This window comes from Lithobates pipiens, unplaced genomic scaffold (genome assembly GCF_037356315.1).
Source record: "Lithobates pipiens isolate NorthernLeopardFrog02 unplaced genomic scaffold, aLitPip1_a1.2 Scaffold_18, whole genome shotgun sequence".
In the NCBI taxonomy this organism is placed as follows: Eukaryota; Metazoa; Chordata; class Amphibia; order Anura; family Ranidae; genus Lithobates; species Lithobates pipiens.
This window is the reverse complement of record NW_027507758.1, coordinates 28,600,402-28,626,041: the sequence shown is the minus strand read 5'-3', so window position 1 is coordinate 28,626,041 and position 25,640 is coordinate 28,600,402. Positions and strand designations below refer to the sequence as shown.

At 45.0% G+C, this 25,640-nt stretch overlaps 1 protein-coding gene across 1 annotated transcript in view; it reads right to left on the bottom strand.

Moving 5' to 3' along the window:
* Positions 1-25,060, bottom strand: part of LOC143987043 (beta-soluble NSF attachment protein) — a 54,445-nt gene extending 29,385 nt beyond the window's left edge. The window contains exons 1-2 of the mRNA XM_077485507.1: positions 24,862-25,060; positions 4,352-4,431 (exon numbers count right to left, since the gene is read on the bottom strand). Of these exons, the coding sequence (XP_077341633.1) occupies positions 4,352-4,431; positions 24,862-24,965 (184 nt within the window). The 5' untranslated portion in view covers positions 24,966-25,060. The remainder of the gene's footprint in view (positions 1-4,351; positions 4,432-24,861) is intronic.
* Between the last annotated feature and the right edge of the window lie 580 nt (positions 25,061-25,640).

The following is a 25,640-nucleotide window of genomic DNA, read 5'->3' as shown; positions in this document are numbered from 1 at the left end:
CGCGATCGTCTCACGGGGCGGCTGAACGGAGAGATGCCGTTGTAAACAGCATCTCCACGTTCTGCCTAGCAACAAGTGACGCTGATCTCTGCTCCATGTGATTGGAGCAGAGATCAGTGTTCACTAAATGAAAGCCCAGCCCCCAACAGTTAGTAACACACCCCTAGGAACACTTAACCCCTACACTGCCACCCCTGGTTAACCCCTTCACTGCCAGTGTCATTTACACAGGAATCACTGCATTTATATAGCACTGATTGCTGTATAAATGACAATGGTCCCAAAAATGTGTCAAAAATGTCCGATGTGTCCGCCATAATGTCGCAGTCACAATAAAAAAAATAAAAAAAACGCTCATCGCCGCCATTACTAGTAAAAAAGAAAAATGATTAATAAAAATGCCATAAAACTATCCCCTATTTTGTAAACGCTATAACTTTTGCGCAAACCAATCAATCGCTTATTGCGATTTTTTTTTACCAAAAATATGTAGAAGAATACGTATCGGCCTAAACTGAGGGGAAAAAAAAACGTTTTTTATATATTTATTATAACAAAAAGTAAAAAATAATGCGTTTTTTCCAAAATTGTCGCTCTATTTTGGTTTATAAAGCAAAAAATAAAAACCGCAGGGGTGATCAAATACCACCAAAAGAAAGCTCTATTTGTGGGGAAAAAAAAAAGGACTTAAATTTTGTTTGGGAGCCACGTCGCACGTCCGCGCAATTGTCAGTTAAAGCGACGCAGTGCCGAATTGCAAAAAGGGGTCTGGTCTTTGGCCAGCAAAATGGTCCGGGCTGAAGTGGTTAATGGGCACACTGGCAGCGTATGATGGGCACAGTGAAGCTACAATTGAAGGGGTTTTTCTTTCAAAATTTTTGAGCACCAGCCGCCACCACCCTCCTCAATGGCTGTGATTGACAGCAGCAGGAGTCAACGGCACCCGCTGCGGTGTCTGAGTCAATGAGGAGGGAGAGATGAGAGCGAGCCACTGCTTGGGTGCACAACGCTGGATCGCGAACAGGCTCAGGTATGTATTCAGGGGATCTGGGAGGAAGGGGAGATGCATGCATTAGGTTGTTTTTTTTGTTGTTTTGTTTTTTTTCACTTTACTGCATAGAACGCGTTAAAGGTAAATAACTTGCTTTTAGATGCACTTTAAAAGAAGAACTCCATGTAAAGCCACTGGATACACGGTATAAACCGGTAAAAATGTATGCAGTGTTAATTTTGACATCAAATTTCAATTTAGTTTTAGTTATAGTTTTGACTAAAATGCCCTCTTAGCTTTAGTCGTATTTTAGTCGACTAAAATCGAATGGGTTTAGTTAAATTTTAATGTATTGATTCTTTAGAACTACCAAACATTTTATACTCCTGGAGTAAAAATCTAACAACATTATTTATGGTATTAAAAGGGATTGTAAAGGCTTGTTTTTGTTTTGTTTTTTAAATAACAAACATATACTTATCTCCACTGTGCAGCTTGTTTTGCACAGAGTGGCCTCGATCCTCGTCTCTCGGCTCCCCCTCACTTCAGATAACCCCCTAGGAGAAGCCCTCTCCCAGGGGGTTAACTTGCGGGCGCGCTTCCAAGCCCAGAATTTGCGTCTATAGACGCGAATGCCGACTCAGTCCCACCCCCGCATCATTGGATTTGATTGACAGCAGCGAGAGCCAATGGCTGCGCTGCTATCAATCTATCCAATCAAGAGCCGGGACCCCGTGCAGAGAGGGACAGCGCGTCTCCGGCATGGGAATTACGGGGCTCAGGTAAGTAAAACAGAGGGGCTGGGGGGCCGGTGACTACCAGAAGTTTTTTCACCTTAATGCATCCTAAAACACGAGGGTTTACAACCCCTTTAAGGTATGAAAGTGCACTACAGACACAGATTTAGCCATCGTGATAGAAGTTCAATTTAGTTTTAGTTATAGTCTTTTGACTAAAATACCATTTTAGTCGTATTTTAGTCATCTGAATTGTTTTAGTCAACTAAAATAGTATTTAGTAGACAAAAATATTTTAGTCTACAAAACTAAACACTGACTGTATGTAGCTGCAGCTACACAAAGCATACCGCACTGTTCCGGGTGTGAGCAGAGACTTTCCCTCATACCTGGAACACAGATCAGTAAACAGCAGGGGTAGGCAACCTGGGGCCCCTACAGCTGTTGCAGAACTACAAGTCCCATCACGACTCTGGGAGTAATTGTAACTGCCTTGAAGTGCATCATGGAAAACTTAGTTCCAAAACAGCTGGAGGGCCACAGGTTGCCTACCTTTGGTCTACAGCAACGACGCTCAGAGAAAGGTATTCTATCAATAAATACAAAGCTTCTTCTAAATGGCTGAGTCGGAGAGGTAGGCTGATGTCGCAACCTCTGACTCCCAATCGGAGGAAGCTTTGTATTTATTGATAGAATGGAATGAACCCTGGTTTCCTACCACATGCCAAAGCCGTGCTGGGGGTTAATTGGCTCCTGTCTAAATTTGTCCTAGTACGTGTATGTATGAATGTGAGTTAGGGACCATAGATTGTAAGCTCCTTGAGGGCAGGAACTGATGTGAATGTACAATATATATGTAAAGCGCTGTATAAATTGATGGAGCTGTAAGTATTTAATAAAAAAAAAAAAAAAACACACAGCTGACAATTTTTTTAGTGTGTACACTCATGTATAATATCCCTCTCGCTCTATATCCATATATATCCATCTACACCACCTACTACCCTGAAAATAAGACCTACAAGGACTTTAAAGCGGGATTCCACCCTAAAGTGGAACCTCCGCTGATCGGAACCCTCCCCCCCTCCGGTGTCACAATTGACACCTTTCAGGGGGGAGGGGGGTGGAGATACCTGTTAAAGACAGGTATTTTCACCCACTTCCGGGCATAGACTTCCGTGGGAGTCTACGCCATTTCCTGCCCTGCCACGCTGTCTGCTGGGACACACACGGGTCCCAGTGACAGCGCGGAGATTTCCTATTGCGCTGCGCGACTCGCGCATGCGCAGTAGGGAACCGGGAAGTGAAGCCGATTCGCTTCACTTCCTGATTCCCTCACCTAGAATGGTGGCGGCAGCAGCCAAGAGCCGAGCGATCGATCGGCCTCGACATCGCTGGAACCCGGGACAGGTGAGTGTCCATTTATTAAAAGTCAGCAGCTGTAGTCTTTATAGCTGCTGGCTTTTAATATTTTTTTTTTGGTGGAATCCCTCTTTAACTAGGGCTTATTTGGGGGGGGGGGGTAGGGCTTATATTGCAGCCATCACCGACAATCACACTAGGTCTTATTTTCGGAGAAAAAGGTTAGCTACCAAGATTTGTAAGATATCGGGTTCATGCTAAACACATCTGTATTCCACTACTGCGTTTCTACTTTAAAGTGGTTGTAAACCCTTACAAACCACTTTGACCTACAGATAAGCCTAGATTAAGGCTTACCTGTACGTCCAAGAAATATACCTATACGGTTTAGGAGATATTTACCTGGAGAGTGCCAACGCTGTCTATGGCGCATGCGCCGTAGACAGCGGCGCACAGGCGCACTGGGCAAGCCGCAGATTGCGGCGATATGCTGCGAGTGTCGGCTCCCGTGCGCATGCGCGGGAGTGACGTCATCGCTGCTCCGGCGAATCACAGCGCCGGAGCAGCGAGACCCACCAAGAAGATGGACGCTCGGAACTACAGGGGACAGCGGTGACTTCGCTGGCTCCTGTGTCAGGTAAGTGACACATAATGGACTACTATGCGATGTATAGTAGTCCATTATGCTTTACCTTTGCAGGGAATCAAAGAGGAAGTAACACCCATCAGGGTTTACTTCCTCTTTAATCAGTGGAAGGAAGGCGACTTTACATGTTTCCCCAGAGATAAATTACCAACTTTCTTATATCTCCATTTCTCTGCAATTCTACATTATGTGGTGGCTAAAGCTATTATCCCCCTGACAAAGCAGATCTTGTATCTGAGAAACACGTAGTCACCTTCATTCCACCGCTTACATAGCATAGTAGTATGGAAACACAGTAGTGTAACATGGATTAGTTTAGATTGAACCCTAGATCTCAGTAATACATAGCTAGTAGGTGGTGTACAGCAGTGGTTTTCAACCCCCCGTCCAACGCTCCAGGTGTTTCTTTATTTTGCAGAGATACTTTAGAAAAATTAGCACTTTTCCACTTTTGGGTGGAGCGCCGCTTTAATACCTCTTTAACAGCTGTTACCACGATGCTTATATGGCCGTATCAATTTTGAATATGTAAATGACTGAACAAAACTTGCTTTTAGCTAATACTGTGAACGTGTTAATATGCAAAGAATACAAGCCAAACAATCTGGTACTTACCAGGCCAGTTCTTTGCCATCTTAAACATGTTCGCAGCTCTGGCATACATGTCACAGGCTTCTTCTACTTTTGTGTTTCCTCTAATTCAAGGAAAGGAAAAAAAAAAAAAAAATAATAAGTTGTTACCACTCTTTATGAAAAAAATTAATAAAATTATATATATATATATATATATATATATATATATATATATATATATATATAAATCGCACTACAAAATATAAATTAAAAAAATACAAATCTCGTCAGTGCTGCAGTTCTATTATATACCAAAGATTATATACGTGTAAAAATGACTTAAAAAGAACCGCGCTCTCCTAAAAATTTACTTAGTGTATACACCTCCCATATGAGATTAGTATCCCCACCGGGAAGCTATGTGTATAAAATAAAAAATGAATACAGTGCAATGTCATATGATGAACGTGACATAAAATATCCCAAAATGCAAAATTTCAATCATGGATTACATATAAAAGCATATATGCAAAAATTGTGATAACACATATAAACAAAATTGTGATAACACATATACATGAACAATCGAATCTGTTCTTAATGCAGGGCTCGACAAAACCCGGGCACCAGGTCGCATTTGCGACTAGAATTAGCGGCCTGGCGCCTGGGGCAGCACAGCTGGGGTATGCTGTCTCCGTGGACCCCCCCTGCGCGATCGCGTCGGGCCGCGCCGCCGGCGGCCGGTAATTGAGCCCCCGGCTTTGAGGCCTTCTACGATCCTATGGTTCCTTCTGGAATCTGGCGCCCTCTTGTGATGGCCGTTGGAATTACAACCAGCAATGCTAATGGATGCAATGCTAATTCCCCTGCCTGCCAGCCTATCTTCCTTCCCTTTACTCAGAACCCCTAAAAATTATATATATATTTTATTCTAACACCCTAGAGAATAAAATGGTGGTCGTTGCAATACTGTCTGTCACACCGTATTTGCACAGCGGACTTACAAGCGCACGTTTTTGGGGAAAATGTATTTAATAAAAATAAGACAACAGTAAAGTTAGCCCAATTTTTTTTTTATATTGTGAAAGATAATGTTACGTCGAGTAAATCGATACCCAACATGTCACGCTTCAAAATTGCGCCCGCTCATGGAATGGCGACAAACTTTTACCCTTTAAAATCTCTATAGGCGACGTTTAAAAAATTCTACAGGTTGCACTTTTTGAGTTACAGAGGAGGTCTGGGGCTAGAATTATTGCTCTCACTCTACCAATCGCAGCGATACCTCACATGTGTGGTTTGAACAACGCTTTCATATATGCGTTCGCTTCTGCACGCAAGCTTGGCCCGGACAGGGCGCGTTTAAAATATTTTTTTTTTTATTATTTTAACTTTTATTTTTATTTTTTTCACTGTTCTTTAAAAAAAAAAAAAAAAAAAAAAATTTGTGTCACTTTTATTCCTATTACAAGGAATGTAAAAATCCCTTGTAATAGAAAAAAGCATGACAGGTCTTCTTGTATATGAGATCTGGGATCAGAGAGACCTCACATCTCATATTTACACTAAAATGCAATTTAAAAAAAATTTGTCATTTCAAAAAAAAATTCGAATAGAATGTTGACATTTCATCTTGGGTTCAGGGCTCCTGGGGGCCATTAGTGGTATCTGCAGGTACCTCTCCTGCCTATCATCAGTTAGGTCAAAATTATATATATATATATATATATATATATATATATATATATAAATTTGTCCGCATTCCCTCTAACATTGTGGGGGATTTGTCTTGTTGGTATTTATGGATTTTCTCTGGCGTTAGGTACACTGTTGCATAATTATGCACGGCTCCCATCATTCTCTATTTCTGTATCCTCCAATTTTGTACCCATTTCCTTTTCCCATATTCCTATAAAGGGTAGTGGCCCTCTACCCTCTAGATCTGTCAGAAATCCATATACTTGGGATATCCCATGTTTAAAACGATGTTTGTATATTACGTTTTTCTAACGGGTTCAACTCCTTTCCATCCCTAATTGGTTGGGGACGTGTACTTACAAAACGTAGTCAGCTTTTATATTGACGTCAGACTTCTCATCATGTAAACATCTTTTTATATCACTTTATCTTCTGTCACAATAATAATGGGCTGTGTGTTGTGTGTCCCCAGACACATCCAGACATCTCTTGTGTATTGCAGCTCCTTCTGCTCTGGATATTTCCAGTACAATCTTTAGAAGAAATTTGTCTCCATTCGCTGAGGTTTGAGTTAAAATTGAAATATCGGCTTTGTGTAGATCTGCTGAATTATGCACCAGCCTCAAGCTAAGGGATTGTACACCAGAGATCTCAGCAGCCGCCACCCGCTGGGGACACGATGAGGGGGTCTCACTATCCCTGCTGGACATCTTATCTCACTATAGATAAAACAGGAAATGAGACAGCACTTCATGGTGGGAGTCGGAGCCAAAATCTTCTTCCAGATACAAAGTCAGTTTTTTATGGCACATTCTGCAATGCAGGGTAACAAGTGAACTTCTATGCAAGGTCATATACAGTCTTTAATGCATTAAAGTGATATTAAAGTCTCTTTTTTTTTTTTTTTTAAATAACACTTTATTAAAGAGGAAGTAAACCCTGATGAGTTTACTTCCTCTTTCATTCCCTGCAAAGGTAAAGCATAATGGACTAAAATACATCGCATAGTAGTCCATTATGTGTCACTTACCTGACACAGGAGCCAGCGATGTCACCGCTGTCCCCTGTAGTCCGGAGCATCCATCTTCTCGGTGGGTCTCACCGCTCCGCCGCCGTCATTCGGCGAAGCCGCGATAACGTCACTCCCGCGCATGCGCACGGGAGCCGCCACGCTAGGCGTATCGCCGTTGACGGCGGCGCGCTCAGTATAGACTGAGTAGACAGCGGTGCCTGTCTTTCAGCAAATATCTCCTAAACCATGTAGGTTTAGGATATATTTTTTGGATCTACAGGTAAGCCTTAATCTAGGCTTACCTGTAGGTCAAAGTGTGTTGTAAGGGTTTACAACCACTTTAATTACCTGCTCTGTGCAGTTGATTTAGCACAGAGCAGCCCAGATCCTCCTCTTCTCGGGTCCCTCGCCAGCACTCCTGGCTCCTTCCCCACAAGCAGCTCGCTATGGGGGCACCAGAGCAGGCTCCTGAGACGCTGCTCTGCGTGTTCATTTAGACATGGAGCCATGCATAGGCCCCTGCCCCTTCTCTCTACTCATTGGCTCACTGACTTTGACTGCCATTGGAGCCCGCTGCTGTCTCAGCCAATGAGGGAGTGTCCCCGGACAGCCACGGCTTTTGTGAAACATTGCTGGATCGAGATGGGTCTCCGTTAAGTGATAGGGGGGCTGCTGCACTTTTTTTTTTTTTTTTTTATCTTAATGCATAGAATGCCTTACAATAAAAAAACCTTCTGCCTTTAGAACCATTTTAAAGTGATACTAAAGTCTCTTTTTTCTTTTTTTTTTGTTTAACCACTTCTATATACTATTCCAATACTGGGCACTCAGACACCTTCCCGCCGAGGCCAATTATCAGCTTTCAGCGCTGTCACAATTTGAATAACAATTGCGCAGTCATACAACACTGTACCCAAACTACTTTTTTAGCATTTTATTCCCACAAATTGAGCTTTTTTTTGGTGGTATTTGATCACCTCTGCGGTTTTTATTTTTGCACAATAACAAAAAAAAAAGAAGATTTGAAAAAAGTTTTTGTTTCTGTTACATTTTTTTTGTAAATAAGTACGTTTTCTTCTTTAATGACAGGCACCGACATGGCGGCACCGACAGGCACCGACATGGCGGCACCGACATGGCGGCACTGCTGGGTACTTATGGGTGGCACTTATTGGCATTACTCAAATAATGTCTTGCTTAGAGGTTCCTGTTAGTGCCCATTTGTGGGCACAGATTGGGCACATGTGGATGGCCATGGAAGATGTACCTGGCCATCCACACGTTGGGGGCTTCCCTGGTGGTCCTGGCAGCTTCCCTGGTGGTCCTGGGTGGGCATCTGAGGGGGGGGCTTGATCAGCCATGATTGGACACAGCTGATCACATCATGTAGCGGTGTGTCAGGCTGACACACTGCACCACCGATCGCCGCAATGCGCAACCCCACGGGCGTGCGGCGACTGTTATCCAGAAGGATGTCATATGACACCCAGTCAGGATAACTGAACTACCACCCGGACGTCATTCTGCTATAGGCCTGGTGGGAAGTGGTTAAATCTGACTTTTGATTAAAATCTTTTTTTTTTTTTTAATCAAATTTATTTTAATAAAATACTTTTGTAGTAAAAATCTAAATTCTATTTAAGATACATTGATAATTTCGTTTATTCAGCATGAAATGGAGCTCAGTTATGTACCATGAGGCTGTATAGTCATATATAGTCAGCAATATTTACATTTTTGATAAACTAATTTAAGGAATCCAAGCTCTGCAGGCTGAGATAACATGCACTGCATTGATGCAATCACACAATTTCACAGTAACCATGAGAAAGTTCAGGAATATTCCTTTATCTCATTGTTTTGCAAATCTATGTACACTACAAACTGTATGATTGAATCAGTTCTGATATCGCTGTTTTATTAACCTGACAACTTATTATTCTAAATAGGAAACCTTCATTTTGTTTGCAAATAATAAAGATTCACACTACCAGCAAGAATAAGTCCTTACATTTAAAGAGCACCTATCATTTCAGATCCATACTGGCAGCGCCTGTTAGCGGGCATCACCTGCTGCCACCACGTCCCTCACGTTGTTGCATCACTGCCACATCACCAGCTGTCCCATTAAAGCGTATGGGACTGTCGGTGAGTCAACAGCAGGTCAGAGGAGGAGGAGCTGCAGGACAGAGATGACAGTTGCTCTTTAAAAATTATGATTTAAATCAAATTCACTCTGAAAGGTAATAAGTTGTCACATTGTTTACATAAAAAGAGGTCCTCTTTACATCAACTTTCCCCATCACTGAGTACTGGTATTTCTTCATGAATTTATCACAATAGTGCCATACAGTAAAAGCGTTCCAAATAGGAACAACCTAAACTTGTTAGGCCCCTTTCAAACGGGACGGATCAGTAATGATCCGCTTGCTCAGCGGGGATCGCTCCGTTGTTCCCGCTGAGCCGGCGGATAACAGGGCGGTCTCCGCACACTGTGCCGGGACCGGCCCATCAGCTCTCCTCTATGGGGGATCGGAAGAACACAGACCGTCTGTCCGTGTTCATCCGATCCGCTCTGCAGACGGATAGAAAAATAGGATTTTCCTCCGTCTGCAGAATCGGACAATAGCGGAGGCGGACGATAGCGGGTGTCTGCGGATGTTCATCCGCAGACACCCGCTAACCCATAGGGATGCATGTATGCCTGTATTTCATCCGCAAACGGATGGATGAAATACGGACATAATGTCTGCATGTGTGAAAGGGGCCTAACTAGCAGTGAAAATGTTGCAGGTTTTTAAGAATTTGCCACAAGGCTTCAGAGTACATCCACACCACTGGATATATACAAATGCTTTACTGACTAGCCCCAGTGTGAAAGGGGACCAGCCAACAAGACATCGCCCCGAAGCCCGGATGTGCCCATCACTGAATTTCCAAAGTATTTAGGCCACTGTGAGAAGACCCCAAAACCAGAGCAGTTGTTCTGTATTGGATTGTAGAGCAGTGCTGTGAATACAAACAGAAGCTGAAGCCGACACATACAGCCCTCCTCCCTATGGCACAGCCTTCATTCATAATTAAATGCCGACTGCATCATAAAACACTCAAAGCCTCTTTAATATGCCCCCTTTTTTAAATTTGCATTTATATAGAAACAAGGACAGTCTGCCCTAGAAGTCCACAAATGCTGCGACTTCTCTGGCCGTGCGATTTCATGTGCAGCTTCATGCACAGCTGTCTATGGAAGTCGCCCATGAAATCAGCAAAAATAGTGCAGGAAAATTTTTCAAATCGGTGTAGGAGTCACACCGATTTGAACGGTTCCATAGGCACAAATAGGGTGCGACTTGTCATGCGATTTTTAACTGTCAAATCGCATGACCACTGTGAGAAGACCCCAAAATCCCTGTTACAGAGATTCACCCCTCACTATGTCATGTTTATCATTATCCTGTTTGACTATGGGATAGGAAGCGAAAGGAAATCTCATCAATGGGACACAGATGCAAAAAAATAATCTGACAGCGGTTATAATCCCCCTTACTCTATCCAAAATGAAAAAAAAATAAAAAATAAAGTTTTGCCTATTTAAATTATTATTATTTTTTTTTTTGAGGGGGGGGGGGTTGCCCAAAAAATTGCAGATTTTACCAAGCATGCAAAAAATGAAATGAAGTGGTTAAAGCAGAAACCTGCAGTACAGACCATACTTATCTGATTCCTTCTACTTACTGCACTTAGCTTTTCTTTATTCCATAAACTATTCTTAATGGGGGTTGGCTCACACTTGTGCAATGCAGGAACCCGGCAAATCCACTGCCACTGTTCCTGCATCGCACCCGACTCACACTGCCATATGTAAACTGCTGGGAGTGTCAATACATTGTTAATGACCCCCCCCCATTTCAGCTCACATATCACACTGCAAACTGTCAGTTCGGACATAAATCAGATCACACCCATGCAATCCGATTATGGTGTGGACCAAAAAAAATAAAGGGGTCCTGTGTGAGTTTGGTCTGAAAGTGATGCGATATCAGCCATACTATCAGTATAGATGAAATAGCATCGCGCGGACATCGCATGCAATTTGCAGTGCGGTGCCAATCACATGCGATCTCGCAGAGCACAGTGAACCGCCATTTACCGGTGGTTTAGGACGCTTTTAAGCCTCATTACTCCAGGATGCAATCTAATATAGATGGAATTCACCACAAACCAACCCAGACACATTTTGATGATGTCATTTTAACAGTCATGGAGCGGTATCATATGAGGGGCCAGTGATGGTATTTTGGCATCGGAGTCCACAGTCCTTAACCACTTTCAGACCGGACCAATTTGCTGGTCAAAGACCAGACCACTTTTTGCGATTCGGCACTGCGTCGCTTTAACTGACAATTGTGCGGTCGTGCGACGTGGCTCCCAAACAAAATTGACGTCCTTTTTTCCCCCACAAATAGAGCTTTCTTTTGGTGGCATTTGATCACCTCTGCGGTTTTTATTTTTTGCGCTATAAATAAAAATAGAGCGACAATTTTGAAAAAAACGCATTATTTTTTAATTTTTGTTATAATAAATATCCCCCAAAAATATATAGAAAAACATTTTTTTCCCTCAGTTTAGGCCGATACGTATTCTTCTACATATTTTTGGTAAAAAAAAAATTAAAAAAAAAAAATCGCAATAAGCGATTATTGATTGGTTTGCGCAAAAGTGATAGCGTTTACAAAATAGGGATAGTTTTATAGCATTTTTATTAATAATTTTTTATTATTTTTTTACTAGTAATGGCGGCGATCAGCGATCTTTATTGTGACTGCGACATTGTGGAGGACCCATCGGACATTTTGGGGACCATTGTCATTTATACAGTAATCACTGCTATATAAAAATGCAGTGATTCCTGTGTAAATGACACTGGCAGTGAAAGGGTTAACCAGTGGGTGGCAGTGTAGGGGTTAAGTGTTCCTAGGGATGTGTTACTAACTGTGGGGGGATTGGGCTTTCATTTAGTGAACACTGATCTCTGCTCCAATCACATGGAGCAGAGATCAGCGTCACTAGTTGCTAGGCAGAATGGAGAAATGTTGTTTACAACGGCACTTCTCCATTCGGCCGCTCCGTGAGACGATCGTGGGGATGCCCGCGGGTCCCGCGACCGGACTCACGGGGGCCCCGACCAGCGCGGGAGCGCGCCGGCAGCGGCGCGCTCCCGATGGCAGGGCGGCAAATTTAAAGGGACGTACATGTATGCCCATTTGCCTGCCCGTGCCATTCTGTCGACGTACATCGTCGTGCGCTGGTCGGCAAGTGGTTAAAGGCCAAGTTCACCTTTAAGAAAAAATACATCATTTTGCAGGTAAAACACATGTGCATTTATTATTATTATTATTTTTATTTCTTTTTTACAGGTCCTCTTTACATGGAGGAGATGTGGGGTCTACAAGATATGGATATTTTTTTTAATACTCCTATTTTTATGTCTATATACATTATTCCATGGCACTACTGTGAATGTGTAGATTGATACTACATTTGTTTTTCACCCATTTTGCAGACAGTACATTACAATTTGTTACAAGAGGAATCAGAGAGTCCTGCTCGTTAGGGCTTACAATCTAGGAAGGAGGGTCAATTAATACAAAAAGGTAATAGCTGTGGGGGGGGGGGGGGATGAGCTGACGGAGGAAGTAAAAACAGTGTATTAGTTAGAAGCAGGATAGGCTTCTGAGTTTTAAGGGATTATCTAAAGATGGATAGATTAGGGGATAGTAGGGCTGGGGGGGAAAAAAAAAAAAAAATTGAAATCTTGAATCGAGTTGAGAGGTCAAATCGACAGCGCGTCCGGCCTCGCCTAAAAACTCCTGCCCGCAGCACCTCAGGACTGGCGCGGTGTCAGCGCCGATCCAGGTGGAAATTTCTTTTAAAAAATCGATTTGCTGAAATTTTGAATCGATTTGACCTCTCAAGTCGATTTAAGATTTAAATCAATTTTTTTTTCCCCAGCCCTACCGTCCCCTAATCTATCCATCTTTAGATAATCCCTCAGAAGCCTATCCTGCTTCTGACTAAGGCTGGGTTCACACCGCTGCGGCAGCAAGAACCGGATGCGATTCGCACCGCACTGCAGTGCAAATCACATCCGATCTCTGTGCGATGCGAGTTCAGCTGGCTGAATTCGCATCGCACCCACCGCAAACTCGCACGGGACCCTTTTTTTGGTCCGCAGCAGAATCGGATCGCATGGGTGTTCACACCATGCGATCCGATTCCTGTCCGAGTTTGCAGATCGCACTGCGATATGCGAACTGATCTGGGGGTGTCATTAACATTTCACTGACACTCCCAGCAGTCCGCATAGGGCAGTGTGAACTGTCGCCGGGAGGCATGCGATGCCCGCAGCACCTCAAGGCCCGGCGCAGTGTCCATCAGAAAAGAAAAAAAAAAAAAAAGGCAGGATTTTTTTTTTTTTTTAGATTTTTTTTTAATATATATATATATAAAATCTGCTATTTTTTTTTGTTTAGAATAAAACTCAATTCACAATTCGAATCAAGCTTATTTTTTTATTTTTTTTTTTTAAAATCGCCCAGCTCTACTACATGATAGTTTAATGCACTTTGTGGCTATAGCCTGGCGATCTGCTCCATGTGAAAGTGCTATACAAACCCGGGAGACAGCCAGCATGCAGCTACACTAAGGCTCCGTTCACACAGGGGCGACTTGTCCAGGAGAATTAGCCGCCTGACAAGTCGCGTTCCGTTCTGTACTATGGAACCGTTCTAATAGGAGCGACTCAAGTCGCTCCGACTTAGAAAAACGGTTCCTGTACTACTTTTGGGGCGACTTCAGGCGACTTGCATTGACTTCTATACAGAAGTCGTTTTTCAAGTCGCCGCTGAAGTCGTGTGCAGGTCGCGTCTGAGTCGCGCTGCAAGTCGTGCCACCCCTGTGTGAACCGAGCCTAACAGGGTGATTAGGGTGTGTCCAGGGCAGGCACACCCCATGTGCACGCCTATGTTCACTACAATATATATATGTGTTCTAAGTCTTTCCCTATATTTCATATATACTGTGTCCAATCCAGGAACCAGAAGTGTTTTTCTTTTAGGAGTCATCTCTAACAACTACTAGATCAGTCACTCTTAATAAGACCCCTTTCACACCAAGGGTGTTTTGCAGGCGCTATAGCGTTAGAAAGAGCGCCTGCAATCCGCCCTAAAACTGCTGCACCATTGTCTGTAGTGTGGCTTTCACACTACAGCGGTGCGCTGGCAGGACGTCAGGGAAAAGTCCTGCCAGCAGCTTCTTTGGAGTGGTGAAGGAGCGGTGCGTTTACCACTCCTCCACCGCTGCTCCTCATTGAAATCAATGGGGCAGCGCTGTAATACCGCCGGCAAAACGCCGCTATTGCGGCGTATTGCCGTCGGTTTTAACGCCGCTATTTTTAGCGGCGTTTTACCGCCGGATTTGCGGTGTATTTCGGCCGCTAGCGGGGCACTTTTACCCCCCTTTAGTGGCCGAAATACACCGCAAATCCGGCGGTAAAACGCCGCTAAAAATAGCGGCGTTTTACTGCCGATGCTATGGGCGGTGTGGTGTGAAAGGGGTCTAAGGGTTCCTCCAGAGGTCTCCCTGAGCTGTGGATGACTGACCTCCCAACTTATCGAGCCTACATAGTTCCAGGTCCAACATCATATGGAATAGTGTGCTGCATTACACCATTACCATTTTAGCAGTCTGTAAAAAGCATTCTTCCCACTGACCACCAATGTAAGGAGCATTCTTCCCACTGACCACCAATGTAAGGAGCATTCTTCCCACTGACCACCAATGTAAGGACCATTCTTCTCAATTTTTCTTTATTAAAAGTCTTGCAATCAAGAAGCATAAAAATAATATAATATAAGTATATACATATTTACATAAAAACCAAAATAAATATAGCATATCTGCTCTCAAACAGAGAGACTTTACAGCAAAAGGAAAAATCATGTCATTACTGGGGGAAGATAAATCTCACTACAACTCACACCACTACACCAGACAAACCTGCGAGGTGAAGAAACAAACCCGCACCCATTATGCATGCAGCCCTTCTTCAAAAAGAAGATGCTAACCAACAAAAGCTAAGGGAGTGAAAAACAGAAAAAGAAAAGAGCTCCTCACCCAGAGATGGGCAATTCACCAAAGGCATGTCTGATATTCCTCCATGCCCTTTTCCAGACCGCCCAAGGCTCCCTGCCCTTCTCAAGACCCCAAATTTTCCCAACCTCACCCAGAATATCGTGCACCACCACCCCAACAGACAGGACTTTCTTCTGCAGAGTAATCTGGCCCTGTGCATTCCATGTGAAGTAACAGACAACTATATTTACTAGAAACAGTGTATCCAAATCAAAATCCCAGCGAGTCGGGAATGCCACATACATCCACTTCGTATAACTCATACGATAGAAAAAAAAGGGGGATGCCTAGAGCCCTCCCCACCCTTTTATACACCTCTATGTTAAAGGGACACTGCAGCAAAAAGTGGTCCATAGACTCCACTCTACCAACACACTCCACTCTAGGACAACCCCGATCATCCACAGGGTGATGCTTCAAGTTTCCTCTCACATAGAGCCTTCCATGGAAAGCGAGACAGGCTGGATCCCTAGACTTCAAAGATTCTTTCTAAATTGATTAAACGCAACCCCTCCCTCATTACAGAGCCTGGGCAATCCCTTAAGGTCAGTGACACACTGAAAGCAGAGCCCAAAATCCTCTTCTCCAGAAGCTTCCTGGGGAGGGACTTGATATCCTCTACTGTTACCTGCCACTGTCTAAGTATTTTCAGACAGGGGGCAACATAAGCCTGGAGCTTGCCATGTCGGACTCTCAGACTTTTCACTGGCCCGCCATCTTCCCAGCATCACAGAAAAGGCCTAAAACAAGATTAAAAAATACCCATCCATTCCAGCGGATTCTCTGCCATCACGTTACCAAGATTGTACTTTAAAAAGAGCAGAGATTGACCATTCCTAGGCCACCCTCCCGCCTCGACAGGCAAGTTACATTGCGTTTTATCAGGTTCAGCCTATTTCCACATAACAGTTGGAAAAAACAGCTGTACACCCTTGCATAGAGAGATGTTGGCAAGATACAGACGAAGCTGACAATTAAAAAAGGTACCTAGTCCCGATCTTTTTATATAAGTCAACCCTCTCCCTCAAGGAAACTTCCATTTCTTCCAGCTTGCTACTTCGGCATTGGCACCCACCAACCTGGTTTCCCAATTTCGATGATCATAGTCACCAGGACCTAAATTTGATACCAAACACTTTAATTTCCTGCTGGGGCTCTGGCAAGGCATCCGGAAGTGCAAAGCTTTCACCCTCCTCACCCATCCAGAAAACTACACTCTCTTCATGGTTGACTTTAAAACCAGAAGCCTCCATGTACTGCTCTATCATAGAGACCTCCTGCACCTCCTCTGTCCCAGAGACAACAACAACACATCGGCATAGGCCACGATCTTCAAAGGCGGTACACCAGCAATGCCCAAAGGCACCCCGCACAAAGATCCACTCTCTAGCCTTCTTAGGAAGGGGTCAATTGTGAATACATATAGCAGGGGGCTCAGAAGACATCCCTGGCACACACCAGAGCCAGCCTCAAAAGGCCATCTGACCCAACCATTAACCAGTGGGAAGCTCTCAGCCCCTCTATATAAATGTTTTCAGCCAATCTATAAACCTCCCCTGCAGGCCGTATCTACCAAGTAGCAAATACAGATACTCATGATTGACCATCAAAAGTCTTTGCCTGATCCAATGCCAAGTACTTTCTCCATCCAACTGACAAGCGCCAAAAAGAATCTTCACCAAGATCTTTCTATCAAAATTGAGAAGACTGATGGGGTGCCAGTTCTCAATCATTGAGGGATCTTTACCTTTTGACAGAAGAATCACAGTGAATTGCCTCAGAGGGAGGGAGCGAACCCTCTTCTGGACAGCTGTTAAACCTAAAAAGGGAGTCGGAATGGACTTAAAACACTTGTAGAATTCAGCTGTCAACCCATCTGGCCCAGGCAATTTTTTGGTAGCCAGCTTCTCTATAGCATGAACTACCTCATCCACTGAAATTGGTTCTGTCAAATCCATCAAATGCAATGTACCATTTCCCAATCCTGGAGTAGAATCCAGAAAGCTTTCCATCCTGTCCTGAAAAAGGTCTTTTCTTCCCAGAAGGTCAGCGTAATATGACCTGAAGATCTCCAGGATCCCTGCCCTGGACTTCACCAGGGAACCTGTCCTAACCCTCAGGCCTATGATTTAATGCTATGCCTTGCTTACAATTCTAGTAAGTATCAGGTGAGTGATATTTTCCATAATCCCTCTCCAGAACCAAAGGAGGCATGCTGGTCGTATTGACACTTCGTAAGAAGAAGCTTCACCTCAGAGATCTCCCCTGGATCTCATCTTTACAAGACAAGACTATCAAGCTTCCTCCACAAATGCTGGTAGGCAATGTACATAGCAAGCTGCATCTTCTTACTTATGGCCCTGAAAAGTCCAATTGCCCTTTGTTTCACAAGTTCCCAACACTCTGACTGAATGCTGCAAATGTCCAGAATAGAAACATGTGCCTGAAAAAAATCCTCTACATCTTCCAGGAAAGCCAGATTCAGTTTCCGGGTACCCCTTCCCCTGGGTGGAGTGTCCGAGGCATTCAGAGTCACAGACAGCATACAGTGGTCATAGAACTCCACCGCCCTCAACTCAGGAGCTGAGAAAGCAGAGTTCTCCTTTAAAAATAATAAAACCCATCCATCCTATTCTGACTATTCCCTCTCTGAAAGGTGAATCTCATGCTGCCAGGGAAGTGCTTAATATGCACATCTACCAGGCCTGCTTGTCTCACCATATCTCTAAGAAAAACGCTATTGTAACCCAGCTTGTCTATGGAGCCTCTCCTATCTTCAGGCCTAATTATAGTGCTGAAGTCACCTCCAAAGACAACCTGCTGGGACATAAAAAAGGAAGGAAGGGCTTGATCTCTGTGAGGAGACATTTCCTGCCCCATTTTGACTGCGGCCCATAGATACTGATCACGCGCTGGTCCTGCCCCCTAACAGAGACATCCAAGATCATGCATCTCCCAATTTCTACTTCAATTACCCGCCGGCACATTACCAAATTGGTTTAAAAAGGACCGCAACTCCGCTGCAGGGCTCAGCCGCAAGAGACCAAAAAGGAGGGACCGCATCTCAACTCCTTTTTGCTAGATGGACATCGGCCAAAGTATTGAGGCAGGTCTCTTGCAAAAATAAAATCTCAGCATCAAACTCGCTGAATAAAAATAAGGCAATATCACATGCTCTTGCAGATTTAATGCTGGCGACATTAATGGTCGCCACCTTTATCGGAGTGGGAACTGCCATCAGGATGAGTGGGGTAGTCGTTTCTTAACCTTTACCACACTCTCATCACCAGAAACAGCTCTCTTTAGACTACATGACCCCCCTCATCCATAGACGATAAAGAGAAAGATAGACATCTCATCACCTGACAAAACTGAAGAGTGTTGCCAAGAGGACCCCCTCCTAGGTCCGAATGAGGAAGAAATTACCACTTTACTTGTCTTCCTCTTATTTCTCCTAAACTTCTCCCAACCCTCATCATTTGAATCCCCCCCAATAGAGGGTTAGATATGGGATATGGACACCCTTCCCTCAGCCCTACCCCATCCAGCATTTCCCTGACCAGGTTTGCACTGTTGAGGGACAGGGACTGGAGACCGAGAGGGAAGATCCGCTAAATCTGCCCCCATCCCCCCTCCAGCAGCTTCTGCTAGTCTGGAGGATCTACATATTGAAGAATTAGGGACTACTACAGGAGGGACAAACCCAGGGATCACATCACTAGGGGAAACAGAATCCGAAACAGATGTTGTCCCTCCTGTGTCTGTTACAACAGTTTCAGTGGTCTCATACTCCTTATAATGCCTCTGCAGCTCAGCCTCCAATCCTGGCAAGTTATGTAATGCCTCCAGGCACTAAGGATGACCGAGCTTTTGGCAAAAATTGCACCGAATCTCAGTACAATCTTTAGCCAAATGGTCCAGATCATTTTTATTTTTTGTTTTATTTATTTGTTTTTAAGGTTGAACTGGATGGACTTGTGTCTTTTTTCAACCTGACTAACTATGTAACTATGACATAGTGACCACTTCTTGTGGGTACAGGTTGCTGCAAAATGGCCTTTTCCTCCACATTTATTACAAAATTTAGGCTGACCCTGGTAGAAAACGGTCAGCCTATCCCTCCCCAGAAAAGCTGAATAGGGCAGGTGTTGAACTACATTGCCCAGCTCTCCCAATTTTAGTGACACTGTCCAGGCCCCTATCCATATCCCATGCTCATCCAGGACCTTCCGCAGTGGAGTGAGGACTTCGAAGAAAATATATCTGAGGCTTTAAACCTCATTTCCAAAACCAGCTCAGCCACCCTCCCCCTTACTGGTGGGGTTTCCACCCCCTCCCACTGAACCACATTCCTCCTCCTCTACCCACTAAACATTGCCCCACCAAACCTCCCTAAATTGTGACCACTATTTACAAAATTCCTTCCACCCACCTTGGTGTGACTCCCCAAACAGATGCATAACTGCCCACGTCATTTTTATTTTTCCCAGCAATATTAACCCCTTCACCACCACCCACCACATTCATTGTTTTATCGTTACTGTCATTCTTAATACTGGCATATTCACAGCTCCTGCTGTCTTTTCAACAGTGTCCATCCCTACTGCTGTGCTAGTGGAAGCTTCAGCTGGCCTGTTCTCGGGGCCAGCGCTAACACTATGCAAACTAGGCAGCCGCCTAGGGCGCCCTGCTGCCTAGAGCGCCCGGCCACTGGTGTTCATACTCTCTTCAGCAAGCAACTAATACTCAGCATCAGCAGGCTACCGCTGCTCCGGTCGCACATATTGTCAGAGGCGCAGCAGCGGCAGAGGACTGTGTCCCGCTGAATGAAAGGAAGCAAGTAATCATTGATGGGTGCCAGTGAGGCCACTTTTGATGGGCGCCAGTGAGGCCGCATTTGATGGGCGCCAGTGAGGCCGCATTTGATGGGCGCCAGTGAGGCCGCATTTGATGGGCGCCAGTGAGGCCGCATTTGATGGGCGCCAGTGAGGCCGCATTTGATGGGCGCCAGTGAGGCCACCTGTTCTCCTGCATCAGGACAGGACAGAGCTTTCAGCAGAGGATAGTGCAGGCTGGTCTGACACTACAACAGGTGAAACCTCCATGGCTTCCACTGCACATGGTGCAATATGCTGATCCCCTCCCCCACCAGCATCAATCAGCTCTGTGGGAGGCTCAGGTTAGGCAATCTCTTTGCAGTTGGCAGCCATACTGTGTGAAACACATGCAACAAACTTGGTAGATGAACTACAGGTCTCAGCAAATGCAGGAGCAGAAACATCCATGTTCAAGGTGTTTGGTGCAGGTCCATCTTCATTCCCCTGATGGTCCACAGATATCTATTTCAGAAGTTTCCCTTCCCTGTCCACAGAAGGTTTCTCCACAAGTGGTTGTTTGCAAAGCTCTTTCTCATCAGCAACTCTCACCAGAGCAGGTGGGGCAGACATGTTGGAAGGCAGCGTGGTGTACTGGGATTTGTCCATCTGTACTGGCTTTGCTGGTTTATTTCTCTGCTCATTCTCAGTGACTTCTGATGGATCATCAGAAATGGGAAACTTGTCTGCTCTCAGGGGTGACTCCACATGCTGGATGAAGGTTAGGGTGTCATGTTCACGCAACCCCCTGGCTGGTTGCCGCTGGCAATTCTCTGGCCTTACATTGGGGGAGAGATGTGAAGGCAGATTGACCTGGGTCATCCATTACCTGAGGCTGATGAATCCATGGAACGTGCCGATATCTGGCCGGTAAATCTTCTCTCATTGTCAAACTTTTCTTTAAAGGCTCCACCTCTCCTCGTCCTCTGGTTTCATGTTCGTCGAACATCCATAAGGTCCCTAGATTATAGGTTTGTAAACGCTTCCATCGGACCACTTGTGTAGTTTATTTATATTTTATTTTAGACACCATTTTACATAGGATGGTGTTATATTATAACAACCAGGTACAGAAGGGTTGAGCTCCATCTTATGTTTAGTTCTCCATATAAGGAATTTTTTATCCATGCATTTAATATGTTTGGGGCACTGAGGTTAATGACAAATAAGTAATTACTGGGTTGGGGTCCCACTTTGAATAATTTGTTTCTGGTATTGTCCAGAAGCCTAAGATAAGAGGCAGCTATTTTACTATTCTATGGCAGCCAAGCCTTGACGGACGCTGATTATGGGAGCACAACATATACTATGATGTTGCCTTATGGTTTGTGCAGCTTTGTTGGTGACTCACACTGGCGGAAGTGTGCCGATTTGTGCATTTCCGCTGTGTGATTTAGTTATGTTCGGCAGTCACCTCTAGGCTTCCTATGCGGACATGTTTATAACAACAGAGAGGAGGTGACGTTTTCGCCACTTCCGCTATATACCCGAGACCTGGAACGCACAGCGATTTGACCAGCGGAAGTGAGGTTTCCGTTACTCACGTGGGTCACCCGAGGTTTGGAGCACGCCCCGGTTTGTGTAGAGCGCGTCATTACGCCCTGTATCTGAGCGGAAGTGATGTATGTTCACTTCCGTTCCAGTATCGAGGCTTGGATGTATACCTACTTCCGCTCTGGAATCGAGGCTTGGAACGCGGGTCGTGCGGCATTACGGCCCATACCCCGCGTTATGTTCGGGTGATGTTTATGGATATTTTAGGGGGCCTTCCCCCTAGGGAGACGAGACATGCTAAATCCCTGTTTTTTCATATCGTAGTAAATTGCGTTTTTCATTTTGGATTTGAAGTCATTCGGAATAGGCGGTTGACCTTGGGTCCCACTTCCTGTTTCCGGTGTTAGGTGTGGAATGCAAGCCGAGCTGCCGTTTTGTTTATATTTGCGTTCCAAGGATCAGATCATGATTTGAAGCAGACATTGTTATTTATAATTTATGGCTTTTAAATGAGAGATAGATAGATAGATAGAGATAGAGATATATATATATATTTTTTTTTTTTTTTTTTTTTGATGGAGTCATAATAATGTATTCTATTGAATTATGTTTGTTGTGGTTCAGGTGGTTGAAATGGGGCACTTCCGGGTTAACCATGCGGGAGGCAGTCCCTTTCACGGCCCAATATCACAATATTGAATAGTCTATATATAGTGGCAATATGGGGGAGTCAAGTTATGCCCCAGCAGAAGATTTTGTGGTCGAAACGCGTAGGGAAAGCATTTTTTGCTCCCCATATTGCTTTATCTTTTTTGTATCATGTGATTTTTATGCTTTTTCACCATCTGTTTGGGGTTTTAATATGTTTTTTTAATAAACCCTCATCGGTTGATTTACACCATGTGGAGCGCCTCCATGTTTTTTTCTTTTTCCTGTTTGGGCTTTGTTGAGCTGTCCTAAAGATCAAGTTTCCAATATGGGCTATCAATCCATCTGGAGCTACGAAGTTGGAAACGGGGGGGGGGGGGGGGGGGGTCTCTGATGACAGCGGATGAGGACCTACTCCATCAAAGAGGAGGATACTATCTAGCAGGACGCCTATCATCTGTGGTAGCCATTTAAGCTCGCATGAGACAGTGTCGTAGGGTAGATGTGTCCAACATCCATGGTAAGAGTACCCTTCCACGTGCATGTTAGTCATAGCAGTCCGATTCAAGACCTATTGGGTTTGTGGATTCCAGAATATTTGATCTTCCAAGAGTGGACTGAAACGAGTTGACATTTATTTGTGGACTTCTAGTCATTGCTACCATTCATTTTCACTTCTAGTGCACATTCACAATAATAAGAGTGGACTGAAATGAGTTGACATTTATCTGTGGACTATTAGTCACTGCTATTATCTATTCATTTTTTATGCATATTCACATTATTATTTGTATTTCTGGTTTACCACTATCTTAGCGCTGCATTTTATATATTTTTACTTTTGTTCAACTTTGTTTGTGTGTGTTAGCAGCCTTGTTGTGATCACTCGCAGATTGGGTGTACATACCCAACATTTGATTTTCTTCTTTTTTTCTTTAGCTTTGCTTTGGGGTTTAATACCGCTTTAAGGGCAACTGCGCACATTCGTGTGTACCAAACTGCATGGCACCTTAGCACGATGCATTTTTAAAATATGTTGAGCTCTTCTTTCCCCGAGTTTCTCGTGGGTAGTGCAGCTCACTAACATTAATGGGCTGCCTTTTAGGCGATGTGCTCATGCAAACTCCTACGCGTGACCCAACACTGAAAATGGAGAACCCCACCCCACCCCCCCCCCCCCCCCCACCACACCACACCACACCACACCACACACACACACACACCGGGGGTGTAAAGGCATAAGCAGCCACAGCGGTCTGAGCCTCTGAACTCATGGCAGCTAAGGATTCGGTGACCGCGCTGTCACATGTCGCTCCCGGGGCTCTGGGTACAACCAGAAGGCAGCAGCTTGCGCTCCCGATCATGTGACCAAGGTGGCTGCCAATCGCATTGATCGGGAAATCAATACGGCTCCCCCACATTTGAGTTTTAAAACAAAAAGGAAGAGGAGGAGGAATAATTTTTTTATTTTCTTGGGTTGGGGGGGTTGAGGACCACTTTAATGAGGCCTAAACGACCCCCCCTTCCAGCTCCTATGCAGCAAAAGCCTCGGCAGGAGTCATATGACCTGTCATAGATGGGGGGAGGGGAGGACTGCTTTAGTGAGGCCTATATTGCCCCCCAGTTATATGAATGGGCCCCCCATGCAGCCAATGCCATGGCAGGGATGATGTGACTCATCATATGTGGGGGAGTTAATAAGGCCTATTCGCCCCCCCCAAACAGTCAATGCTGGGGTCATGTGGCTTTAATGAGGACTATATGCCCCCTGCTATACCAATCAGCCCATAAGCTGCTAATGCCATGGCAAGGGTCATGTGACTTTTCACCAGTGGGGGGGGGGGACTTTAATCAGGCCTATACCCCCCCCATTATATAAATGGGCCCCTATGCAGCCAATTGCACGGCAGGGATCATGGGACTCATCATAGGTGGGGGAAGGGAGAGCCACTCTGAGGCCTAAATGCCTCCCCCCCCAATCAGCCCTGTAAGCTGCTGATGCCATGACAAGAATCATGTGACTCGTTGGTGGGGGAAGGGGAGGGCCGCATTAATAAGGCCTAAATGCCCCCCGTTATATAAATGGGCCCTCCATGCAACCAATGCCATGGCAGGGATCCTCTGACTCATCATAGGTGGGGGAGTTAATGAGGCCTATATGCCCATCCCCCTTCCATCCAAGCAGCCAATACTGGGGTCATGTGACTTATAGGTGGGGGAAGGGAGGACCACTTTAATGAGGCCTATATGCCCCCCCCCCCCCTCATACCAATCAGCCCATAAGCTGCTAATGCCATGGCAGGGATCATGTGACTCATCATAGGTAGGAGAATGAGGCCTATAACCCCCCCCCCCCAAGCAGCCAATGCTGGGGTCATGTGACTTGGGTGGGGGAAGGGAGGATCGCTTTAATAAGGCCTATATGCCCCCCTCATTATATAGATGCCCCCCTTATGACAGGGGTCATGTGACTGATCACAGGTGGGAGGGATATAGATCATCAGATATCAATGCTGGGTGGGGGAGGTGATGATCCCCATTGAAGTGTATGGAGAAGGGATCAGCACCCCGGACAGCTCCCGATGACAGGCCTTCCTTCCCTCCCCCATCCCTCCCCCCCTCCTTCTTCTCACCCGAAGAGGCCCCTCAGGAAGGAATGCGACGACTTCACCCTCTTCTCCGCATCCGCCATCAGCTGCACGGCCTCTCTCTCCTTCCCTGAGGTGTCCATGGCCATTGTGAGGAGGAACTGCAGAACCGAGAGAAAAAAAACAACTGACACCGAGCCGCCTCCTGCACTGACCCCCGCCGGCCACTGTCTGCCTCACAGCCGGCCGCCGAGCATGACGGGACATGGAGTCCTCTCTGGTGGGCGTGGTGGGAAGCCATGTTGGCTGAGGGCAACGGCGCGGCCTGTTTACTGAGGGCAAATATCACCCTCTGATCTCATGTTTTCACATCAATAAAGTTTTCAGTGAAAAAACAAAAAAAAAAAAAAAAACGAATGTGACTATTTTTATTAGCGGCTTCCTTCTGAAAAATGAGAGTTCCGGGGCCTGACAACCTGGAAAGGAGCTTTCTCACAGGACATAGGGTTGCCATAGCACCTGACTGTGTCTCATGTGGAGGGCCTGTCTCTCTTTCCCCTTCTGTTGTCACCCTTTTTGTCTGAAGCCGACCTCACAACAATAGAAACCTATTAGAAAAATGTCCTTTTTATATTGTATAGTGCTGCATTACCTGTTGGCGCTATATAAATCCTGTATGATAATAATGTAGGCATTGGATATACATCCCCTTAACTACTTGAGCTCCGAAAGATTTGCCCCCCTTCATAACCAGGCCATTTTTTGTGATACGGCACTGCGTTACTTTAAGGGCTAGTTTACACTTGCTTCAAAACAAGGCTTTG